The sequence below is a fragment of the Xiphophorus hellerii genome, chromosome 14 (genome assembly GCF_003331165.1).
Source record: "Xiphophorus hellerii strain 12219 chromosome 14, Xiphophorus_hellerii-4.1, whole genome shotgun sequence".
Taxonomy (NCBI): Eukaryota; Metazoa; Chordata; class Actinopteri; order Cyprinodontiformes; family Poeciliidae; genus Xiphophorus; species Xiphophorus hellerii.
This window is the reverse complement of record NC_045685.1, coordinates 28,862,009-28,885,621: the sequence shown is the minus strand read 5'-3', so window position 1 is coordinate 28,885,621 and position 23,613 is coordinate 28,862,009. Positions and strand designations below refer to the sequence as shown.

At 47.4% G+C, this 23,613-nt stretch overlaps 3 protein-coding genes and 2 long non-coding RNA genes across 7 annotated transcripts; all 5 read left to right on the top strand.

Moving 5' to 3' along the window:
• The first annotated feature begins 161 nt into the window (after positions 1–161).
• Positions 162–2,710, top strand: LOC116732031 (profilin-1-like). Its single transcript, XM_032581965.1, has 4 exons — positions 162–281; positions 366–507; positions 2,043–2,235; positions 2,357–2,710. Exons 2-4 carry the CDS (start codon positions 367–369, stop codon positions 2,452–2,454), a joined length of 432 nt encoding a protein of 143 aa, XP_032437856.1. The 5' UTR covers positions 162–281; position 366; the 3' UTR covers positions 2,455–2,710.
• Positions 2,711–5,015: 2,305 nt separating this feature from the next.
• On the top strand, positions 5,016–13,322 carry LOC116732020 (enolase 3, (beta, muscle)). Of its 2 annotated transcripts, none has more exons than XM_032581947.1 (14): positions 5,016–5,148; positions 10,094–10,183; positions 10,248–10,343; positions 10,413–10,471; positions 10,581–10,650; positions 10,731–10,864; positions 11,080–11,196; positions 11,278–11,383; positions 11,466–11,663; positions 12,263–12,339; positions 12,420–12,544; positions 12,741–12,849; positions 12,959–13,017; positions 13,088–13,322. In XM_032581947.1, the coding sequence occupies exons 2-14, from the start codon at positions 10,099–10,101 to the stop codon at positions 13,155–13,157; spliced, it is 1,305 nt and encodes a 434-aa protein (XP_032437838.1). In that variant the 5' UTR covers positions 5,016–5,148; positions 10,094–10,098; the 3' UTR covers positions 13,158–13,322. The 2 variants fall into 2 exon arrangements, with proteins under 2 accessions (XP_032437838.1, XP_032437837.1); XM_032581946.1 differs by lacking the exon at positions 5,016–5,148 and adding an exon at positions 6,614–6,635.
• Positions 13,323–14,811: 1,489 nt separating this feature from the next.
• LOC116732037 (uncharacterized) lies at positions 14,812–16,128 on the top strand. 2 transcript variants are annotated; one of them, XR_004341695.1, is made up of 3 exons: positions 14,812–14,918; positions 15,810–15,932; positions 16,013–16,128. It is a non-coding gene; the product is annotated as an uncharacterized LOC116732037 (long non-coding RNA). The 2 variants fall into 2 exon arrangements; XR_004341696.1 differs by having other exon boundaries at positions 14,824–14,918; positions 15,840–15,932.
• Positions 16,129–16,408: 280 nt separating this feature from the next.
• On the top strand, positions 16,409–16,825 carry LOC116732041 (uncharacterized). The gene is made up of 3 exons (XR_004341700.1): positions 16,409–16,504; positions 16,577–16,607; positions 16,754–16,825. It is a non-coding gene; the product is annotated as an uncharacterized LOC116732041 (long non-coding RNA).
• Positions 16,826–17,756: 931 nt separating this feature from the next.
• LOC116732033 (stress-associated endoplasmic reticulum protein 1-like) lies at positions 17,757–23,587 on the top strand. The gene is made up of 3 exons (XM_032581966.1): positions 17,757–18,019; positions 19,006–19,081; positions 22,512–23,587. Exons 1-3 carry the CDS (start codon positions 17,936–17,938, stop codon positions 22,550–22,552), a joined length of 201 nt encoding a protein of 66 aa, XP_032437857.1. The 5' UTR covers positions 17,757–17,935; the 3' UTR covers positions 22,553–23,587.
• The last annotated feature ends 26 nt before the right edge of the window (positions 23,588–23,613 follow it).

Below are 23,613 nucleotides of genomic sequence, written 5' to 3'. Positions count from 1 at the left end.
CGACCTGACTTCTGACCTCTGACCTCAGCACCGTCCTTCCTCTGTCCAGCTGAGGGGACAACATGGAGGCTGAATCACTGAACCGATCCACTTCCTGGTTCTGACTTCCAGGTAGGGCGAGCGAGAGAGAGAGAGAGGAGAGTGGGCGAGTGAGCGGCAGAGAGAGAGAGAGAGGCAGGAAGCGGGGCGGGGCCGGTTCTATAAGAGACGGATCGTCTTCCTGCTTTTGGCATTTCTCTGCTGTCCTCCGTTTGCCTCAGACTCAGACTCTACCTGCACAGGTAAGACCACACACACACACACACACACACACGCCCAGAGGGAGGTCGGACCTGGACCGTAACCACGGCGACTGTCTCCATCAGGATGTCGTGGCAATCGTATATCGACACCATGAAGACGGCCGACCAGAGCGGCATGGTGCCGGTGGCAGAGGCGGCCATCTGCGGCATCGCAGCTGGACAGGAGAGCGTCTGGGTCAGCACCTCGGGCCTGCAGGGCATCACGGTGAGCGCAGAGACACACTGAGACAAAGACACACACTGAGACAAAGACACACACACACGCTGCAGTTCCTGTTTCCACTGCCTGAACTTCCTGCTCTGACGGCTCCAAATCGCCGGGACACGTTTCTGCTTCAAACACCGCCGCTGGCGACAGGTGACCTCACCTGGCCCGCTGCGACCTCATTGGCTCCTGTCCGCCGTCTTCTGGCTCAGGGAGGAAGGAAGTTTGCATCTCTGCATCATCTTGAGCCGTGGGCGTCGCCGCTTCCCGCTCTGCAGGATCCCAGCGCCTGATTGGCTGCTGCTCCGCTGGGTTCAGTCAGCGATGGTTTGGAGGCATCTGCTCCTCACTTCCTGTTCGGTTGCTTCATGCAGTTCCTGCTGCAGCAACCGGGTCGCAGCCAGAACCAGGCTGGCCCAACTGGTGGTTCTGAGCCTACAGAACCTCCCAGGTCCAAACAGAATCTGGGTTCTGGTTCCCTAGCAGCTCACCCAGCATCAGGCCCCGTTCCGGCAGGTTCCGGGTTCTGCAGGGCCCAGATGCTCAGACTGGGTTCAGCTGCCTTATAAGGGCACGGCGCCGAAAAGCAGCGAATACAGGAAGCTGAGACGATCACTTCTTCTTTCTTCACACACACACGCGCGCACGCACACACAGACACACACACCGACACACACACACACACCCACACACACACACACACAGACCCACACACCGACCCACACACCCTTGTACTTCTATCCAAACTGAGGACTTCGTATTCACTTTCATTCATTATAATAACTGAATTTGTGCCTAAATCAGACAAACTCCCTGACAATCACTAGTTTATTCCCAACTAGAACCAGAACCAGAACCTCATATCTAACCTGACTAGTCGAGCTGCAAAAACTTGAGAACCAGGAAAATGTCCTCAGTTTGTTGGTAAAAGTAGTTACCTCTGTCTCCTCTATGCACCAACAACAAGCGCGCACGCACACACACACACACACACACACAAACACACACACACACACACACACGCACACACACACACACACACACACACACACATGAAGCTCCAAGATGAGGCTTCCTGTCATTTTCAATCTGTTTAAGATGAAGAAAAATGAACCAGAAGATTAAAGTTTGACAGTAAAACATGTTGAAGCAGCTCAGTGTGGAATCAGATCCCTGCAGGCCTGTTTTCTGTCTGTGTGTGTTGGGTGTGTTTGTGAGTGACTGTGAGTGGAATCAGCTCCCTGCAGGCCTGTTTTCTGATTGGCTGCTGCTCCAGGAAGCGGTCGCTGCGCCGTGTCCCGACTCGTCTTCACATTCTTTCGTCTTGCAGCTCTGCTTCCCCTCAGCGCTTTTTCTCCGGTTCTGCTGCAAAGCTTTGTCTCTGATTAATCTGGTTCTGCTCACCTGTCCTCTGTTTCCTCACCTGCTGACCTGACCCAGTCCCCCCCCTGCGTGTCCTCAGCCCAGTCCTGGGTGACGCTGTGCAGTTCGAGGAAGCTGGGAATCCGGAGCTCTGACTGTTTGTCTCCTTTCAGGTCGATGAGATCAAGAAGCTGGGCAGCAAGGACCGGTCCAGCTTCGCTCAGAACGGCGTCTACATCGGCGGGACGCGGTGCCGCCTGATCCGGGACCAGATGGACATGGACCCAGTCTTCGCTCTGGACCTGAAGACCGCGGCCGACGCTGACGGCAACGCGTTTGGAGTCTGTGTGGGCAAAACCAAGACAGGTGAGCTTTCACCTTTTAGACGTCACTTTCAGGTTCCTGAGTTGAGTCAAAATGTCTCACACCGCCTGTCCTCCTCTGTCCTCCGTGTCCCCCTCTGTCCCTCTCTGTCCTCTGTCTCCAGCTGTAGTCATAGCAAAGGGCACTAAAGACGCCAGCGGCGGCCAGATCTCCAACAAGGTATTCAGCGTCGTCGAACACCTCAGGAAAGCCGGCATGTAAACCCAACATGGCTGCCACCTTCCCTCCTCCCTCCCTGACCTCTGACCCCTCCCAGCTCCTCCTCTTTGATCTTCAGTCATCTCCGTCTCACGGCTTCGTTGTCGGGGATCTAAGTGTCTCCTCCATGCAACGACCAATCAGTGACTGTGTGTGTGAGGCGGCGGGTCACATGACCCGGCGGGTCACGCCTGTTCTTCAGCAGGGAGCCAGTGTTACATGTTTCACCTGAACCCAATAAAGAGTCCTGTTTATTTTACCTGGTCTGCTTCTTTCACACACACACACACACGCACACACACACACACCCACACACACACACACACACACACCCCACACACACACCACACACACATGCACGTTAACATGCATCGATGGGGACCAGGTTCTCCTGGGTCTCCAGACGGGTCCAGAGTCCCTTATAGACCGGCCGTGTTGTGATGAGTCCAGAACGGTCCAGTAGAACCTCTAGAACCTCTGGTACCCTAAACCATACAGTCCTGCAGCAGAACTACATAAAGCTCTTTAGTACATAAAATTCATAGAAATCTAAAAAACAAACTTACAATGTAACTTCAAACAGCAAAAGCATCTTTTTTTTCCCTTGAAACAATGAAAGAAACAAAAGGGAAAAGTAAAATGTTATGGAGAAATATTTAACTACTTGGAAAAGAAAATATATATCTGCTATGATATAAAACTTAAGTTAGACGGATTATTCAAAATGATTGCAGTACTTGCTAAGAATATCAATAGGTTGGGCCTGTTGTCGTAAACATCTTACTTTTCCTGTTCCAGCCTCTAATTTTACTCTTATTAATGAAGTTATAAAAAATATTATTGGGAAACTGAATAATAGTAAAACAAAAATATCTATATGGGCTACATCATGTATTTTGAAACATCCCTAGGAATCTCTAGGTGCAGCCTTAGCAAGAGGAACAAACCAATCAAAGACAATATATTTCATTTTCTGTTGTAAATTAGTGATCTGCAAACTGCCTAGTGAAACTGGATTGGTTTAAATCTGTCATAAAAGTACCACAGGGATCGATCTTAAGGCTTTTTACTTTGCATATCAATGATCTCCCATCTGTATTAGTGGTTATGTGCACAGATGACACTGTTCTGTCCCTCATGGGAAAAAGCTACAGAAACTTTTCTTGAGGTTAACAGGAACTGAAGAACTTCATGGATTGGCTGTAAAACTTCACATTAAATAAGGAAAGAGCTGCAATGTTCTTTACGAATGGAAAGAAAGTGATACATTTTCCAGATATTCATGTAATTGAGAAGAAAGTACAAATGTTGATGAATTTAGCTATTTAGATGTGATTTTGAATTCAATGTTAACCTTTAAATATCATGTCAAAAAGCTGAGAAAGTCTAAAATTTAGTTTAACTAATGTTAGGTGGATCTCTGACTGCTCAGTATATTTATTTAAATTCCTTTTTAAACATTTTTTTACATTTTGTGTAATTCTTGAATCAAAATATAAAACTACTCTAAACTTCATGCTGTCTAGACAGTAATGTCGCTGCCATATTCCTTTTAAATGTGATTAAAAACATTAAAAATCTGATGTTTTATGTGAACTTTTCAGTTTATTCTTCAGCCTTTCAGTAAATCAGAGAGCAGCTTTGTGGCGCCCTCTACAGGCGGGTGCAGCTTCCCTAAACCTGTTGTGAAAAGTTATAGGAATATTTTGTGAAATGAGATTCTAACATCTGCTGGTTATGAAATGTTTGCATATTTGGTAAAAATCTGTCTGTTCAGCAGATTTACTTCATTATTGATGAAAAGTTTTATAAATTTATTGGTTTTAGTGAGATCTGAATGATGAATTACCAGACATACCGAACCATTTTACTGGGTTTTCACTAGTTAATAATCTTATTGATTAGATCAACCTGTGCAGGTGAAAATGCAGCAGCGTCTCTCCGACTGAAAGATTCATGAAATGAGTGAGTCGTTGGTCAGCGGAGCAGCAGAGCTCTGGTCGTTTGTTTCAGGTATTTTTACGGGCAGTGAAATCGTCTGGAGGTGAAGCTAAAGGCTGAAAGGTCTCCGGGTTTCTGCCATTTGCAGTGAATCCTCAGCCAGGTTCATGTTTCTGCTGCAGGTGAACTTTGACCTTCTCTCTCATTAGGGACCGTCCTCAAAGCTCAGCTTCAGAGTCCAGCAGGAAGCCGGATCACTGCAGAACCTTCCAGAACCAAACCGCAGCCTGCTGGGATCTTCTGATCTTTCTTCCTTCCACTAACTGATCCAGGAACCAGGAGGAGTTCATCCTGCAGTCGGTGGTTGCTGGTTCAATCCTCTGCCGTTGTGTCCTTGAGCAAAAGGCTGCAGTCCGGAACCGATTGATTCTGGTTTCAGTTGGTATCAGTTTTTATTATGAACCTAAAGTTCAGCTCAGCTTTTAAAAAGTTTATTTTAGGAAATTAACCGTAAACCTGAAGACCTTCAGAGTTTAACAGGAAAACTGAGGAAATAAACAGACAGTTTTGGACCGGTTCTGTTCAGGTTCTGGTGCTGCGGTCACATCCAGACGGTCCCTGCTGCTCTTCCTCCTCCTCTTCCTCCCTCCGCCTATAAAGCCTCTGACGGACAGAGACAGACACTTTCTACGTCAGTCAGTCAGACGGAACCGGACCGGACCCGCACTCCTCTCTTCTCAGAAGTTCAGCTGTCAGGTGAGTCCAACCAGAACCCGGTTCCGGTCCCGGTCCACCGGTCCCGTTGCAGCCCGGCCCGGCCGCCGCTTCCTAGTTCTGCCTTGGATCGACCGCCTCCTGCAGGCTTTTATTTTGAAGGGCGTGAACCTGCAGTTTGGAGACGTGTGGTGTCGGTGGGTTCTGGTTCTGGTTCATTTGGACCCGGTACCGAGCGGATTGTGACTCTGAACGGGCTGAAGGTCACAGAGCTGCAGAGACAAACAGCAGGGGGCGCAACGTCCGGACCCTCCCACCGAGCCACGCCGAACCGGCCCGAACCGATCCAAACACACTGAACACACACCGACCCAATTAACACAAACTCAACCGATCCGAACCGCTCAGGACGGGCCTGGAGCAAACAGAACCGGCTCCCTGACGGGTCAGAAAGCTGGTTCTGGGTCAGGTCCAACAAAAGTTCACAGGTCCATTTATCCCGGTTCGTTCTGAGTAAACTTTAAACTCCTCTGCAAGATGGAGTGTCTGTTTCCGGTTCCGGTCCATTCAGACCGATCAGACAGCAGTGATGCTCAGGTTTCTGATTGGGCAAAGGAGATCAGAACTCTGGAGGTGAGAGTTCAAAGGTCAGCTGCTGCAGATGCTGGGTGAGAAAGTTAGTTGGTAGAAAAAACTGCAGCTCACTAACAAGGAGTAGCTCTGAAAGAGCAGGGAGAGAGTGTGTGTGTGAGGATCAGAGTGTGTGTGAGGATGAGAGTGTGTGTGAGGATCAGAGTGTGTGTGTGGATGAGAGTGTGTGTGTGGATGAGAGTGTGTGTGTGTGGATGAGAGTGTGTGTGTGGATGAGAGTGTGTGTGTGGATGAGAGTGTGTGTGTGAGGATCAGAGTGTGTGTGTGGATGAGAGTGTGTGTGTGGATGAGAGTGTGTGTGTGGATGAGAGTGTGTGTGTGAGGATGAGAGTGTGTGTGTGGATGAGAGTGTGTGTGTGGATGAGAGTGTGTGTGTGGATGAGAGTGTGTGTGTGGTATTTCTGTCACACTGCTGCAGAACAACAGCTGAGCTCCTGAAGAGCACTTGAAACCACTGATGGCCTTTACAAAGTACACACACACACACATAGGTTCATTCAGTCAGCTCTGTGTGTGTGTGTGTGTGTGTGTGTGTGTGTGTGTGTGTGTGTGTGTGTCCTCTCAGATGCCTTCAAATGTCAGAAGTTACAGCCTGGTTCTGGTTCTGTTGGGCTTCTCACCTCGAGAATGGTCTAGTTAAAGGTCAGCAGCTCCTCCTGCTGCAGATTAAAAATATCTAAACACTCCCCGCTCATCCTATAAACACACACACACACACACACCCACACACCCCGCCCCTCCTCTGTCTCAATGGTTCCTCCCTCTCTTTGGTTCTGTCCGTAAATGTCAGCCGGGCTCTGATTGGCTGCTTAACGGGATGGGCGGGGCTTCCGGGGCACAGAGCGGAAACATGGCGCTGAGCAGAATCCCTGCTGCAGGTCCCACACACACACACACCCCCACACACACCTAACTGTAGCGGGCGTGTCTGACAGAACCAGCCAGTAACTCTGACCCGGTCCAACTGAGTTCAGGTCAAAACGAGGTTCAAGTCTGTGTAGATTGTCTGGGATGGATGTGACCCACAGCTGGTTCTTCCATCTGGGCCCCATGGCCCGGTACTGGTTTGCCAGATGTGGCCCATAATGTGCGGCCAGAACCAGGCCAGATGTGGCCCAGTTGAGGACACACCAACTGGCCCACAGCTGGCCCGGTTCTGGTTTGCCAGAGGTGGCCCAGTTGAGGACACACCAACTGGCCCATAAACTGTTTCACCTCTTACAAACCAGAACCGGGTCTCTGCTGACCCGTCATTCATTGAGGCATCTTAACCAGATGGAAATGATGTCATTTCTGTCCCAGACAACTTAATGTTTGTAATATCAATAAAAACACAATTTATATCAACACAATTATTTATTACAACATTTTAATTTCAAATACAACATTTATATTGATGAATCTGTTTCCATCTCTGATGCAGGGGCATTAGGGGCATTAGGGGGCATTGCCCCCCACAGAGTCCCCCTGCCTCCCTCAGACCTTATTTGGAAATGGGACCATTGCACTCCGGAAGTGAAGGGGGCGCTATTTCCTATATTATCCGCAGCCTCCCGTTTTTATTTTCTTTTGAAATCTGTGCTATATTTTCACCTTTATAGCACAAAGGTGAAAATATAGCACAGATTTGTGCTATATTATATAAGACAACTTTTAGTTTTAACAGATTCTGTAGCTTTCTTCTAAATCTGCTCCTTAGTCGCATCATTTCAGTCCTGCTACTGTCTCTAGTGGCGTGGGGTGGTAACACAACTGATATAATTACAGTACTATGTCAGAATACCACAAAGGCAGTATTATTAGAATTAATAAAAACTAAAACAACAAAAACATTTTTACATTCAATAAATATATATAAAATTTAGATACACAAAAAACAACGACTAGAGTAACAAGTCAAAAATATTATATTGATTATAATTTCTTTTGTTAATAGAACTTCATTTAATAACTGATTTCCTAAAATGATTTTTAATCTCTGATGGAAGGAAGCTTCCAACATTTTATCATTTAAACTTAAACTGCAAATGTTAAAGTGTTTATTACATTGCTAAACCTGCCAAGTTATTCTTTTGGTTAAAAGTCCTTCACCTGGTGATCATAATAATGTTTCTAAATATTTTCACCACTGTTAGACTTATGAGAAAATGAATTGTCACATGGTGACATGACTACTTCTGTAACTGGTCAGTATTTGGCCTGGACAGAACCGGTCCAGGTCTGTCCTGCTTCAGGTGAACCGTCCCATCATCCCTGACTGCAGTAAACTATTTACTATCAGTATAATTTCCTGACCTGCGACAGACTGGGGACCTGTCCAGGTGACCCCGCCTCCAGGTGACCCCGCCTCCAGGTGACCCCGCCTCCAGGTGACCCAGCCTCTTGCTGGAGAGGCAGCAGCACCTCCCAACTCCACCAGGGACAAGGTGTACAGGAAATGGATTGATGGATAATTTCCTGACATAAATGGCTTCAGTACACCCTCCATCCTCTGATGGACCCGGTTCAGCTTTATGATGGTTCAGGAACAGAACCAGCGTTCTGATCCGGACCCCCGGCTCCAGAAGAGTGTAGCAGGGAGAGCAGACGAAACGAGATTTTACTTTAAGATAGATACATAAACAAATCCTTATGTGACATTTCAAGTTGGATAACCATGTTTAGTAATACAATATAAACAAGGATATAATCAGTGACATGTATAAATGTTGAGTAATTATGTTCACAGTTGCATGAACATTAGCTCACGTTACAGAAATCTAGGGTTCCCATCACTGAAGTCAATTTCTTTAAATGCAAAATCAATCTACTCAAGAAGAGAAATAATAATATTACTCAAGTAAAAGAAAAACAGTGCAGTGCAGCAAATCTACTGTTAAATGTACGTTTTTCCCAAAAAGTTACTGAAGTAAATATAACCAACACTGTCCACTTTTGTACATAGATAAACAAAACTAGAAGCTTATTTGTGTCAACAAGCTTAACGTGATATATTAGCACCAGCTAGTCATCATGTAGCCGACATCAGCTAGTCATCATGTAGCTAACATTAGCTAGTCATCATGTAGCTAACATTAGCTAGTCATCATGTAGCCGACATCAGCTAGTCATCATGTAGCTAACATCAGCTAGTCATCATGTAGCTGACATTAGCTAGTCATCATGTAGCTAACATTAGCTAGTCATCATGTAGCCGACATCAGCTAGTCATCATGTAGCTAACATCAGCTAGTCATCATGTAGCCGACATCAGCTAGTCATCATGTAGCTAACATCAGCTAGTCATCATGTAGCCGACATCAGCTAGTCATCATGTAGCTAACATTAGCTAGTCATCATGTAGCTAACATCAGCTAGTCATCATGTAGCTGACATCAGCTAGTCATCATGTAGCTAACATTAGCTAGTCATCATGTAGCTAACATTAGCTAGTCATCATGTAGCTAACATTAGCTGTATCCAGCAGCATTAATCATCTCAATCTGCAAGTCTGGGGAAAAACTGTTCCCAGTTGTTTTCCTTTTCTTGGTTTGATCCCATGACTGTAACACATGCGCAGCAGCAGCAGCAGCAGCAGCAGCCGCAGCAGCCGCAGCCGCAGCCGCCGCAGCCGCAGCAGCAGCAGCGAGTCTCTGTCGACGTAACACCGGCGCAGCACCTTAGAGCTCATGTTGCGTTTACAGGCGGCTCAGAAAAGCACAATACAATGGAGTGTAATGAATTAATGGGGCAAACTTTAGAAATATGTTTTTTAAACTTTAGATTTGGGGTAAAATATCGAGTCTTTTCAAGTAAACAGGTTCAAGTCCCAAGTTATTGGTGTAAAAGTCCAAGTCAAGTCCGACTCTTTGAACATTTTTCCAAGTCAAGTTTAAAGTCTTATTAGTAACGACTCGAGTCCGAGTCATGTGGCTCGAGTCCCCACCTCTGCCAGGTAGGTTTAGTTAGGTCCAGAACCGGGTCCAATGTAATTCTGATGTGTGCTGATGTTCCAGAACCAGGTCCAGTTAGATCCAAATGGTCCAGAACCAGGTCCACTGTGTTCTGGTAGTCCAGAACTGGATCCAGAGAGTCCAGAACCAGTGCGTTGTCTTTGTTTGATGTGAACAGACGTGTCCCCTCAGTGGACGGACAGAGGACAGGCTCTCAGGAGAGGACAGGCTCCCCACTATGGTTCTGGTTCTGATCTGCTTGGTTCTGACCCGGTTAACCTCTCCTCAGGGACCAGCTGACAGAGCTTCTGCTGGATTAAACCGCATCAGGGTGTGAACACCTGAGTCAGCTGATCTGGATTTACAGTTCTGATCAGCGTCCCCTTGTCTCCTTTGTCCCTCAGTCAGGATGTCCATCACCAAGATCCACGCCCGTGAAATTCTGGACTCCAGAGGGAACCCGACCGTGGAGGTGGACCTGTGGACGGCTAAAGGTGAGCAGCAGCTCTGAGGCACCTCAGGTGTCCCTCAGGGTCACTAATGTCCAACCGTGTCCAGGTCTCTTCAGGGCCGCCGTCCCCAGCGGTGCGTCCACTGGAGTCCATGAGGCCCTGGAGCTCCGCGACGGAGACAAGAGCCGCTACCTGGGCAAAGGTAGGAGGAGACCTGTGAGGACAGGTGAGGACGTCCCAGCATCCTGCTAACACCTGGGTTTGTCCACAGGGACACAGAAGGCTGTGGACCACGTCAACAAAGAGATCGCCCCCCAGCTGATCGAGAAGGTATCTGCCAGGGGTCAGGGGTCATCTGCTTTGGAGGGATTCTGTAGAGTCCAATAGTCTGTCCTCATGTCCATCTACCTGTCTGTCCTCATGACCTTCTGTTTTCCAGAAGTTCAGCGTTGTCGAGCAGGAGAAGATCGACAAGTTCATGCTGGAGTTGGACGGCACAGAGAACAAATGTAAGGACCCGTCCACTTGTCCTTCTTGCCTGTCTCTGTCCTCATCTGTCTGTCCTGAGTGTCCATGTCTCTATCTGCAGCTAAGTTTGGAGCTAACGCCATCCTGGGCGTGTCGCTGGCCGTCTGTAAGGCCGGAGCGGCGGAGAAGGGAGTCCCCCTCTACCGCCACATCGCTGACCTCGCCGGACACAAGGACGTCATCCTTCCTGTTCCTGTGAGTGGGAGGGGCTTACCGAGAGAGGGCGGGGTTTGATGGAGGGAGGGGTTTAACATGAGTGGGAGGGGCTTTGACTTCATTTAGGATATTGAGCTAGGAAGCTCTTGTCCAATAAAGGTAGACTTCACCCAGACTGGACCAGTCTTGCTCGGACAGTAGGAACCGTCTGTCCAGCTGCTGGTTGTCTCATCTGGTTCTCATGTTCTCCTCAGGCCTTTAACGTGATCAACGGTGGAAGTCATGCTGGGAACAAGCTGGCCATGCAGGAGTTTATGATTCTACCTGTAGGAGCTTCAAACTTCCATGAGGCCATGAGGATTGGAGCTGAGGTACTGTGACCTTTGGCCTGCGGCGCTGCTTCCTGGGCTTCACCGCATTCAGCAGTCATGTCTGTCTCTCTGTGAGTTCAGGTCTACCACAACCTGAAGAATGTCATCAAAGCCAAATACGGCAAAGATGCCACCAACGTAGGAGATGAGGGAGGCTTCGCCCCCAACATCTTGGAGAACAACGAGGGTGAGCTCCAGCTGTCCGGTTCTGAAGGTACTTTGGGCTGACGGTGGTTCTAGCAGAGCTCTGATTGGCTGTGTCTCTGCAGCCCTGGAGCTGCTGAAGACGGCCATCGAAAAGGCCGGCTATCCCGATAAGATCATTATCGGCATGGATGTGGCCGCCTCTGAGTTCTTCCGCAGCGGAAAGTACGACCTGGACTTCAAGTCCCCCGACGACCCGTCCAGACACATCAGTGGAGAGCAGCTGGGAGACCTGTACCGCAGCTTCATCAAGGGCTACCCAGGTAAGGACAGTCAGAACACCTGGAGCCGCCTGGAGGCAGCGACCGCAGGAAACAAATCCTGAACCGGAGTCGCAACGAGCCGGATCAACCTGAGGAGTTGATCATTTACAAGTCTGAAGGAGATTCAGTTTGTTAGAAACACAGTTGGACGCAACGGTTCAAAGTCTCTGCTAGAACCCGACCGGGTCTTTGGACCTCAATTAGAACCTGACCGGGTCTTTGGAGTTCAGTCAGAACGAGTACACCTATAACTGAATGTGTCCCTTAAAGAGGTTCTCTCTAAACCAGGGGGTCCAAAGTGGGTTCTGGAGGTCCGGCATCCTGCATGTTTTAGTCTCTCCCTGGTTTAACTCACCTGGATCCAATGATGATCATTAGAGGCCTAAGATGAACTTTGACCTGCTGAAAGGTTGTTGGTACCAGCAGGGAGGGAACCAGAACATGCAGGATGCCGGGCCTCCAGGACCCACTTTGGGCCCCCTGCTCTAAATGAACCAACCTTGGTGTGTATGTAGAAACCAGCATGGTGCAGTTGCGTCAGTCTACCAGGAGGGGGCAGCAGAACCTTCCTTGCACTAAAGTTCTCTGTTGGTTTCCAGTTCAGTCCATTGAGGATCCATTTGACCAGGATGACTGGGAACAATGGGCTAAGTTCACTGCCTCTGTGGACATCCAGGTGAGATGGAGGTGGACAGGTGTTTCTGATGAACAACATGGCTGCCCTGACTCACCTGTTGGTCTGTCTCCACCAATCAGATTGTAGGAGATGATCTGACGGTGACCAATCCAAAGAGGATCCAGCAGGCGGTGGAGAAGAAGGCCTGCAACTGTCTTCTGCTCAAAGTCAACCAGATCGGCTCCGTCACCGAGTCCATCCAGGCGTAAGACACCTGGACACCTGTCCCTCTGGACACCAGTCTGTCTCTTTATCCACTTGTGCCTTTCTGACATTATATCTGTATCCCCGTCGCCCCTATCTCCTCCTATACCTCCCTGTCCTCCTGTCTCTCTGTCCTCCTGTCCCTCCCTATCCTCCCTTCCTCCTGCCCCTCGTCCTCCTGTCTCTCTGTCCTCCAGGTGTAAGCTGGCTCAGAGCAGTGGCTGGGGTGTGATGGTCAGCCATCGTTCTGGAGAGACGGAGGACACCTTCATCTCTGACTTGGTGGTTGGACTCTGCACTGGACAGGTTGGTTGGGTGTTGGGCCGCCAACCGGGCCGGGTCAGAACCAACAGAACTGCGTCCTCTCTTGCCTCCTGCTGGTTGTTTCACTAATGATGCTCCCTCTGTTTCTCAGATTAAGACTGGCGCCCCCTGCAGGTCAGAGCGTCTGGCCAAGTACAATCAGCTGATGAGGTGAGCACTTCCTGATTCCTCCAAAATAAAAGCCTTTGTTCCAGAGTGACCAACCGTCTGCTTCCTGCAGGATCGAGGAGGAACTGGGAGACAAAGCCAAGTTCGCTGGGAAGGACTTCCGCCACCCAAAGATCAACTGAGCCTCCGCCTTACCGCCTAGCCGTCGCCATGCCAACGGACTGACACCTGGGGATGCCTGAAGCCCCACCCCCTCACAGTGGGGGGCCTTTAGTCCCGCCCTCACAGTGGTTATTCCATAAAGAGTGTTTTCTATCAAAACTCAGAGTAAACAAATAAAATCAGTCTTTCTGAGTCTGGCTCATTGCTGATGGTGACCCAGCCTGCCCCCTGCTGGGCAGTTCAGGGACAACGCAAAGTTTAATACTAACGACTCGGTAAACAGAAGCAAATTAAATAATAATAATATGTATTATTAAACAGTATGAAAACAATAGGCCTTCGCAGTGCTGTCGCTGTGAAGGCCTAATCAATTGTCTGACTCAGCCTGCCCCCTGCTGGGCGCTACAGGAACGTCACAAAGTTCAGATCAGCTTCTGATTTCAGCCTGATGGGAATCTCAAACTCAGCAGGAGCCTGCTGTTCATGTCACACACACACACACACACACACACCCACACACACACACTGCTGTGTGACGTCAATGCTGATTGGCTGAGGAGTTTGTGCTGCAGGCAGCTTGTTGCCTGGCGATGACCAGCAGCTGAATCGAGTCCCAGGAGCGACGGACCCACAGGGCGATGAAGAAGAGGAGGAGGAGGAAGAGTTTGATCTGCTCCAGAACCATTACTGGACCCTGGACCTGCTCCAGGCCCGACCCAGACCCTCAGGACGGTTCATGCTAACACATGCTAACCCTGTGTGCTGGTCAGGTTTATCTGGGCCTCTGAGGTTCTGATCCGGTTCTTCTCCAGGAACCATCAGAACCAGCAAAAGGTTCTGGCCTGGTTCTGATGTTGTTGTTGTGTCCTGCAGTGATGGATGACCTGCTGTCCTCTGGCAGTGTGTGTGTGTGTGTTTTATGTGGACCTGATGACGTCAGAGGCTGAATGGGGGGCGGGGCTTCGTCTGACGGGACAAAGACGATGGGGGGTCATTAAACACAGACGGCTGAGACTCCGCCCCCTTCCACACAAAACACTTCCTGACAACAATATGGTCTCCATGGCAACAGTTTAAGGAAAGGTCAGGGGTCACGGAGCGGTAGAGAGGATCAGTGTCATGGAGAGATCGGCGATCTGATTGGCTGAGAAGACGAGGAAGATGATGATTCTTCATCATGGACGCCTGAGAGGAGAGGTCAGAGGTCAGGTTGGTTCCTCAGAGCAGAGTCATCCTGGTCTCATTACCTCCAGCCTTGAGCTCCGTCCCACAGCACCATGCTGCCGCCACCTGAAGTCGTCCCTCCCCAGGAGGAACAGAGTCAGTCCAGCATGGTTCTGGTTCTGGTTCTGACCCGGCCCAGATGGTTCTGGACCTTCATGAACCTCTGGACATCGTTTCCTCTCCATGTCTCTGACTGGACGCCCATCACTGACCCGGCGTGTGTGTGTGTGTGTGTGTGTGTGTGGGGGGGTGTGCGTGTGTGTGTGTGTGTGTGTGAGACTGTGTTGCCGGGGCGACGCCATGAAGACCTGGGCGACCCAAAGAATGTGTGACATCACGGCGCCGAGTCTTATAAAAACAGAACTCTGAGGTTGTTCTGCAGACCCGGCCGGGCTCGTCTCAGGACCGACCAGAACCAGGACCAGGACCAGAACCAGAACCAGAACCGGGACCAGAACCAGGACCAGAACCAGGACCAGGACCAGAACCAGAACCAGGACCAGGATCTGCTTCGTTTGGACCCGACCTCCAGCAGAACCTTCTGGACCGCTGCTGGAGTAAGTTCTGCAGCTTTCAGGTTCAAAGTTCTGAAATTAAAAATGAAAATTGTAACAATAATAAAATCTGATCCAGTTTTGTGATTTAATGATAAAAATAGAGAAAAAAAGAATAAATAATTGAATTATAATAAATAATTTTACTTTGTAATAAACAATAACTGATATAATTGGGTTTATTATGTAATAATAGTTATTACTACTAATAAATAAATTATAATAATTTAACTGTTGATCCTGTAATAATGTGGATGAAAACTGATTTACTTCAATAGTTTAGTAATTTCTAAATAATAGTCATTACTGCAAATGAACAAATAATTATTGATAATACATAATTAGTTTAATAATAAATAATTTTGCCTGTTAAATCTTTGTTAATGAGGATGGACTATTGCACTAAACCTTTAATATTTTTCATCAGTAAAACTAAATATTTTCTGGCTCGACTATTAAAATATGAATTCAGGATCATTTTGGATCATTAAAGATTCTCATCCTCTTCCAGGAAATAATTAGTTTCAAACTGATTCTGAAAATATAATTTAATCTGAAGCGTTTTCCTGAGCGGGACAGGGACGGGGGCTGACAGGAAGTAGACGAGCATCACTTCCTGTTGAAGCTCTCAGTGAAACTGGAGCCATGTTTAAACACTGATGAAGTTTTTCTTAATATGAATGTTAAACTCCAGAACACCAGTTCTGTTTTACATCTTTGATTCTGAATATTTGTGACATATTTAAAAACCCATTTTTACATTTATTATGAATTTAAAAATGTTTATTTTATTAAAAACTCAGAAAGTTTAATTAATAATCTAATAAAAACTCATCTAGTTTGTATTTTTGATAACAAACATTGAAAAATATTTCTGATGATTTTATTTTTCAGGTTGTAATTTATTTTTGTCTGTAAATAAAGATGGCCGCCGCCTCCTCCGCTCCGGTGGGCCTCCTGCTCCTGCTCCTGGTTTCCGTGGAAACGAGGCCTTCACCTCAGCACAACGAGCAGCAGGTGTGTCCTTCATACTGTGGCTCTGCCAGCTGATTGGTCGGTCAGGTCATGTGACTGATGTTACCTGCATGTTTGTCCAGGTGTTTCTCTCTCTGTTCGGCTCTCGCCTCGCCTCCCTCATCGAGGCCACGCCCCCGCCTGATGACATCACAGAGGGCTCCGCCTCCTCGCCAACCTCCCCGCCTCTGCTGCTGGCCCTGAGTCGCCACGGTAACGTGAGCGGATTGGCTGGCAGACAGGAAGTGGTGCCCCGGCTCTTCCTGGACTTCCTGCGGCGGCGGGCGAAGACGAGGAGGCGGAGCCACAAGGCCACGGCGGGAGGAAGAGGATGCTTCGGGATGAAGCTGGACCGCATCGGCTCCATCAGCGGCCTGGGCTGCTAGGGACGGTTACCATGGAAACACCGCTGCTTCTCGCAACTGAAGATGACCCTGCATGACCTCTGACCTCCAGGCGGAGATTTCATGCTGGACGATACTAACCAGAGCCGGCTGAGCTCAGGATGATGCTAATGCTAGTGACCTTTGACCTGCCTGCTGCCTGCAGCCAGCAGAGATGTGTGTGACCTGTAGGTGTGTGTGTGTGTGTGTGACCTGTAGGTGTGTGTGTAGGTGTGTGTGTAGGTGTGAGTGTGTGACCTGTAGGTGTGTGTAGGTGTGAGTGTGTGACCTGTAGGTGTGTGTGTAGGTGTGTGTGTGTGACCTGTAGGTGTGTGTGTAGGTGTGTGTGTAGGTGTGAGTGTGTGACCTGTAGGTGTGTGTAGGTGTGTGTGTGTGTGACCTGTAGGTGTGTGTAGGTGTGTGTGACCTGTAGGTGTGTAGGTGTGTGTTAGCGCTGACGAAGAATTAAACTGAACCTGATTTCCACTTTCTGCCTCTTTCCTCATGATACCATCAGTTCTGTTCGGTTCTGTTCGGTTCTGTGACATCAGTCCCTCCTGCACTAAATCAGCCCCACAGCATCATGCTGCCACCACCATACCTCACGGCTAGGATGTTCAAGCTTCCCCTCTGCTCATTATGTCCCAGCCTGTGGTCTCATCAGAGAACAGGAAGGTTTGGTTTCTTCCAGCCTGAGGAAATCAGATGAACTGAAGTTAATCCAGACTGATTGGTTTAGTTTGGTTTAATCTCACAGTAAACATCTAATATGCATTTAAAATCAAACTGATCTGATTAATAAAAGAGTTTTTTATCATCATTCTGACATAAATGTGAATAATTGTAATTATGATCAGAGAAGCTGGAAAACAGAAAGAGAGAAATTATCTAGTTTTACTCCCATAATCACAACATTCATACTTTCAGTTAGTACCATATTATATCAATCTAATTATCGGAAAATTCACTAAATAACTAGTTATTAATCACACTGATTTAATTTCATGATGCATTCAGTCCAAAACCAGAACCAGTTTCTGGGTCAGCTGCTGAAAAAACGGTTCTAACCCAGACCTGTGGAAAGGTTCTGATCCAGCTGTAGTATCAGAACCATGATGCCTTCCTGGTTCTGGATGGCTCATCCGGTCCTGGTTTGTCCTCCATCTGAAAGGGTCCAAGATGATTTCAGCTCAGTTTAGACTCTTTCTGTTGACTAAATTAGGTCCAAATCGGTTGATAATAGATATTTAAATTAAGGTCTAAGTTTGAAAGGAATTCTTCCAACATGACTGAATGTTCGTGTCTTAGTTTTTGTATAAAGTTTATTTCATTCCGGTGAAATGAAATGAACGCAGTTCCTTTCCTGCCACCAGGGGGCAGCAGAGACCCTGCGGCGCTCCGACCAGTGTCACGTGACCGTGTCAGTTCCTCGGAGTTCAGTTAGCACCAGCTAACAGCTAGCGCCGATTCCTCGGAGGTTACTTACGGAGGGGAACCAGACCCGAGCCGAGCCGTTCACCACTCCCGCTCCACAGCCTTCAGCCTGCGCTGCTGCTCTCTCTGACTAGGTTCTGACCCGGTTCCGACCCGCTCCTGTCCGGCTCCGGTAGTTACGGTGGGAACATGTCTGCAGTTCAGCGGATGAAGGTGGCCAACGAGCGGCACAGCAAGACGATCACACAGCGGGGACACGTCCAGAAAACCTCGGTGGGTTCCGACATGGAGTAATTACTGATATTATACTGGACCTGGCTGGACATGGAGCGGAAACACGTCCGTATCTGGTGCGTGGCTCCGCTCTGCCAATCAGCGGGGTTACAGCAGGAAGTGACCAGACTCCTCTCACAACCTTTAGGATTTTAGATGCTTTACCTCTTTAATCAGAATCATAAACTGTAAAAAACGGATTTAAACTGATAATCTTAGTGGGACGGGTCCTAGGTTCGGTTCGGCTTACAGTTCGGGGTTCGGATCTTTGTCTGTCGGAGCTAATTTAAATATTACATAACTGCAGCAGGTTGCTGGGAGCCACCGCCCCCTGCATGGTGGATTTCTAGGAAGTTTGTTGATGTTCAGATGTTCTGGGTCCAGTGACCCGGTCAGGAGGAAAGCTCCTCAGTGAGCCCACAGCACCACCTCCATGTTCCTCCTGCAGCTGTCTGAGCTGATGGTGGTCGGGTCATGGTCCAGTTTGAAGCTCTGGTCCCAGTAACATGAATAAACTCCATCTGATTAGCTCGGATTAGCATATGAATATTAATAAGAGTAATTTTCCTCTGGGCTGTGGGAAGGATGCTAGCTTAGCTCGAGGCGTTTGATTCCATCAGCTGGTTTGTGGCTGACAGGAAGTGAAGCTGCTGAGTTTTATGGCAGCATCAGAGCTGCAGGAGAACCTGATGATATTGGTGATTATTGGTAACAATGATGAACCCAACCTGGGGCCCGGGGCCCGACCGGTTCCTCATCACCTGGAAGCAAGTTGGCAACTGCCTGGATGTACCGTCTGTAGATGGTTCTCCTCTGGAAATGGTTCAGGTCAGGTTTGAGCCAGGTGGTTCCAGGTGGAACCAGGTGATACCTGGTGATACTAGGTGGAACCGGGTGGAACCAGATGGTACTTGTGGTACCGGGCCTCAGCAGGAAGTGGAGCGTTGCGTCTCTGCGGTTCTCATGCTGCCTGCTTTGCGTTGCAGAGGCCGGTGAACGAGGACAAGTCTCCGGTGGGTCCCTGGCTGCTGGCGCTCTTCGTCTTCGTGGTTTGTGGATCAGGTGAGTTTCCTCTGCAGAACCGTGACCTTTGGTGACCTGGTGAGGCGGGTCAGCATGATAGCATGGCTTATCAAGAAGCTCCACCTGACCTGATTGGGCCGTTTGTGGATACTGGCTGGTTCTGGTTCTGTTTAATCTGAGCTTGGACCAGGATGGGACGGACCTGTTCTGGTGTTTCTCCTCTGGTGGTCGGTCCAAACCCAACTGCACCCTGAGGAATCGTGTTCTGGGGCCTCATGAATAAAGCAGCGTGTGCACAAAAAATCTGCGCCGCCATATTTTACGCACAAGTCGGCATGTATAAAATTATCAAAGTTTGTGTAAATATACAAACACTTTTTCCCCGGCGTGAAAATCTGCAGCAGCAACACAAAGTTTTTCTGTAAACAATAACAAACTACAAAACCTCAAAACTCACCAAATCCACTGAAATCTGATTCAGTTATTTAGACCAGGAAGCATCAAACCCGATGATTTTAATGATTTTAATATTTTATTGTTTAAACTAAACAATAAACAACCACATTTATCCTCAGACAATAAGCTAACACACACACACACACACACAAAATAAAGAAAATAAAAATAAAAGTATGTGAAAACCTCACTAGAATGTAAATAGAACTTTTCCTCAGTTTGTGTCTCATAAAGATGAAACTCATCGGTCATTCGGTGAACCGAAGCAAATGAAATGCATCTATGGGTCATTTCATTCTGACTGAAATTGGATCAGCAGGTTAAATCCAACCTGCTGATTAAAAATAATCAACAGCTTTGATTATTGAAGGTGATCAGGTGTGGAGACAATCCCAGGTATATCAGTAGCTGCATCAAGGTGAGCTGCTACCTGAGGAGCTTTGGCTCTGATGGAGAACATGGAGCCATTGATCAGAGATCAGATTGATCTGCTGGTTTCTGATCGTTTAGATTCATCCAGACTGATCATCCTGGAGCTCTGAGCAGAACTTAAAGCAGGTACCGGTACCGGTCCAGCTGCAGCCGCCCGCTATGTGAATGCTCCTTATGGACATAAAGCATCTAGTATTTACAATAATCGTCCACATTCCCACTCAGAGACTCTCTGTCTGTCTTTAAATCCGGCTGAACGCTCTGCTGCTCTAACAGCCATTTACAGGATCTCTTTATTTTTAATTTTTTTAATTTGGATTTTTTTTTCTTTAAAATCTATTTTTATTTTTGTGAGGTGACATTATTTGTCCTTTTAAATAAAATATATAACTAGGCCTGTCACGATAGCAAATTTTGCTCAACGATTAATTGTCTCAAAAATTATTGCGATAAACGATAATATTGTCTGAAGACCTTTTTACACTGATTTAATGGAAATGATGTAATAATGCATGCGATTTCCTGCCAAAGATAGATATACTTTATTTTCAAAAGAACACTAAACACTGGAACTGATAAACAAAATAAACAAAACAACCAAAAACAAAAATAAAATGGATTCTCAGTCTCTATTAATAAAAAATGCACTTGAATAAAAACTAAACAACATAAAGCCAAAGTGGAAATAAATACTGCATTCAACCAAAAGAGTGCAGATTATGAAGTCTGTATATTATGTTGCCCTTCAGTAATAATTAGATTTAAATAGAGAAGATGGGCACATCGACTACCTGATGCAATAATTCACACTACATGATTTTTTGCTCCTATTTTTCCCCTTACAACAATCTTAAAACGTTGGTCTTTCTAAGATTGTGTGGTGTGTTACGGTAGATCGTCGTTGCCGCTCCGATCTAAATCAGGGGTTTTTCCCCGACTGGGATCTTAACGCAGCCTGTTGAATGTGACAGGCAGCCAATCAGAAAGCGCGGATTCTCCTCCGTGTTTTCTGAGGGTAAATTACGGAGGGGAATCCCAAACAGCTGACACGGCGCAACCCGAAGTCCAGCGGACATTGGAGATGATATGTGGAAACAACATTAATGTTTAATCAACATGCAAAGAATATAGAAATGACAAGAGGAGGAGTTGGAGCGAAATTGCTGCCGCAGTTGATAAACCCGGTAACTTTTCAGCTGTTCTTCGTTAACGTGACGTAAATATGTTCTAATGATTTTCATTCAGTCAGGACTTTACGCTGACACTAGCCACATGCATTGCAGGTAGATTGTAGTAAAGCATTGATTAATGCCTGGTTTTAAAATTAGTTCACTGGACTTGTAGCCATTATTTTGTGCCCATTGTTGGACACCACACGGCAGGACCGAACCCGATGGAACCGTTACACCTAGGATTTCTGTCGGCTAATGTGTGGGTCTGTCAGGGTTTGAAAATGGGCCGACAATCGGCCGACAGCTCTAAGATCGTAGTGTGCGCTGGGCTTTACACTGAGGAAATGAGGTCAGAGGTCAGTGGAGAGAACCGGAGTTGAGCCTTTTTTCATTCAGTGTCATCAACAGAAAGAGAAAAAGGTCGGAAGAGACGATAATGCCGATAATTAAAATGACGTCAATAGTTTTAATTTATCGTACGATTAATTGATTTATCGTTTATCGCGACAGGCCTATATATAATTATTATTATTATAATAAATGCTTATTCTCCTACAAACAAGGTCGTTGCCATGGTTACTGCTTCACCTGGCGGCAGACTTCCGGGTATTTATACTAATTTACATTAATATGTATTTATGGAGGCGACAGGTGGAGCAGCAGCTGCTCTGTTTCCTGTAAATCAGGATGAATAAAGGAAATGTGGGCATGGATTATGCATCCGATTTTTTCCATACGCCAAGGTTTAGTGTGAAAACGGCAAACTGTTCATGCATGAGGCCCCTGGTTCCTGGTTACAAGCTAACCGGAGCGGAGATTCTGATGGGTCGTGTCCGGTCCTGACGGGTTCTGACAAGTTTTGATGGGTTCGGTCCTGATAGGTTCTGGTTCTGAGCTTCCCTCATGGTCCTCCTTTGTGGTGTCACCATGGCTGATCGGCTGTAGAGATCTGGATTGGACCGGACCAGACCAAACAGAACTCTACCAGAACCTGCAGCAAGCAGAAACCATCAGAACCTCCCACTGATTCCCTCTCAGGTTCTGGATTCGGTTCTGGATGCGCTAAAGTTCTGCAGAACTCCCAGGGCCAGTTAGACCAGTAGAACCTTTGTCTACTGGGCCGCTGCCGTGGTTACGGCCCGTTGCCGTGGTTACGGCCCGTTATCTCCACTCAGGAGGCAGAAACCTCTGCAGAGAAACAGGAAGTAAAAAATCTCACAGTCACTTATCTTCACACTGAGACAGGAAGTAGAACAGGAAGCTGCTCTTCCTCTTCCTCACCGCCTCCAGTATCTGGACCAGAACCTTCATCAGGACCAGACTCCCTGCTTCTGCTCTCCTACTCCTCCTCTTCCTCTTGTTTTTCTTCCTCCTCCTCCTGCTAACATCCATCTCTCTGTGTCTTTCAGCCATCTTCCAGATCATCCAGAGCATCCGACAGGGCATGTGATGACCTCTGACCCCAGAGCCAAGCCTGCCTTCATCACCCCGCCCTGCACACACACACACACACACACACACACACACACACACACACACACACACACACACGGGCGTTTCTGGCTTTGTGGGGATTGTAAATTATTGGTCTCCATGAACCTGAACTCTGAACTCTGGCCTGGACACTGGGTCACTGAAGACGTGTCTCCACCGTGAAGAAGTAATCCAGCTGTGGACACACGTCCTCAGAATAAGGACGTGTGTCCACAGCTGTCCTGCTGATGTGTCCTTGTATCCCTGATTGTCCTCATGTTGCTGAGTTAGAGTGCTGGTCCCTACAGAGGCAGAAAGACCAGAACACACACACACACACGTTCCTGTGGAGTTACACTCATTTCTCTTCCTTCTGTTACTACAGAACATTGTTTTTTATCATTATTATTATTTTCTGCACTGCTGCTGGTGATGAACTGATGGAGTTGCTGGTATCTGATGAAGTCTTAACTGTTTTCCTTCCAGTCGTCCAGCCGCCTGCTGCTGATTTAGAGGGAGATTCTGTTGTTTCTGAACCCGGTGAAGCTTTGATTGGTCCCTCAAAGTTCAGAGTCACCGTCGGTAATAATTATTTAAAAATATTTATGAAGAGTCTGCAGTCGGCCCGTCCCTGAAAGCCATAACGCTGATGTTTCAGCAGAGGATCAGAAAAACGGGGCCAGTTGTTTACTGCTCTGTTAAGCTGTGACCGTTAACTCTTCCTCTGTATTTCACAATAAAAGCGCAGCATGCTCTGTCCTCTGGTATAATGTGACTTAACCATAACAGAAGCTGATTGCAGGGCGAGTTGGTTTCCGTGGGGATAAGCAGGATTTCTCTTTAATGCTCTGGAAACAGCAGCTTTAGCTCCGCCTCCATCTCTGATCTGCAGGAAGTGAATTTTACTGTAAAACTGATGACAACAAGCTCCCTGCTGCAGCTGTTTATGTCTCCCCCTGCTGGACGATTTCTCCACTTTTATACAAAATAAAACTTCTGATATTTTTCTCTATGTGCCTCTGAGTCTCATCTTTCAGT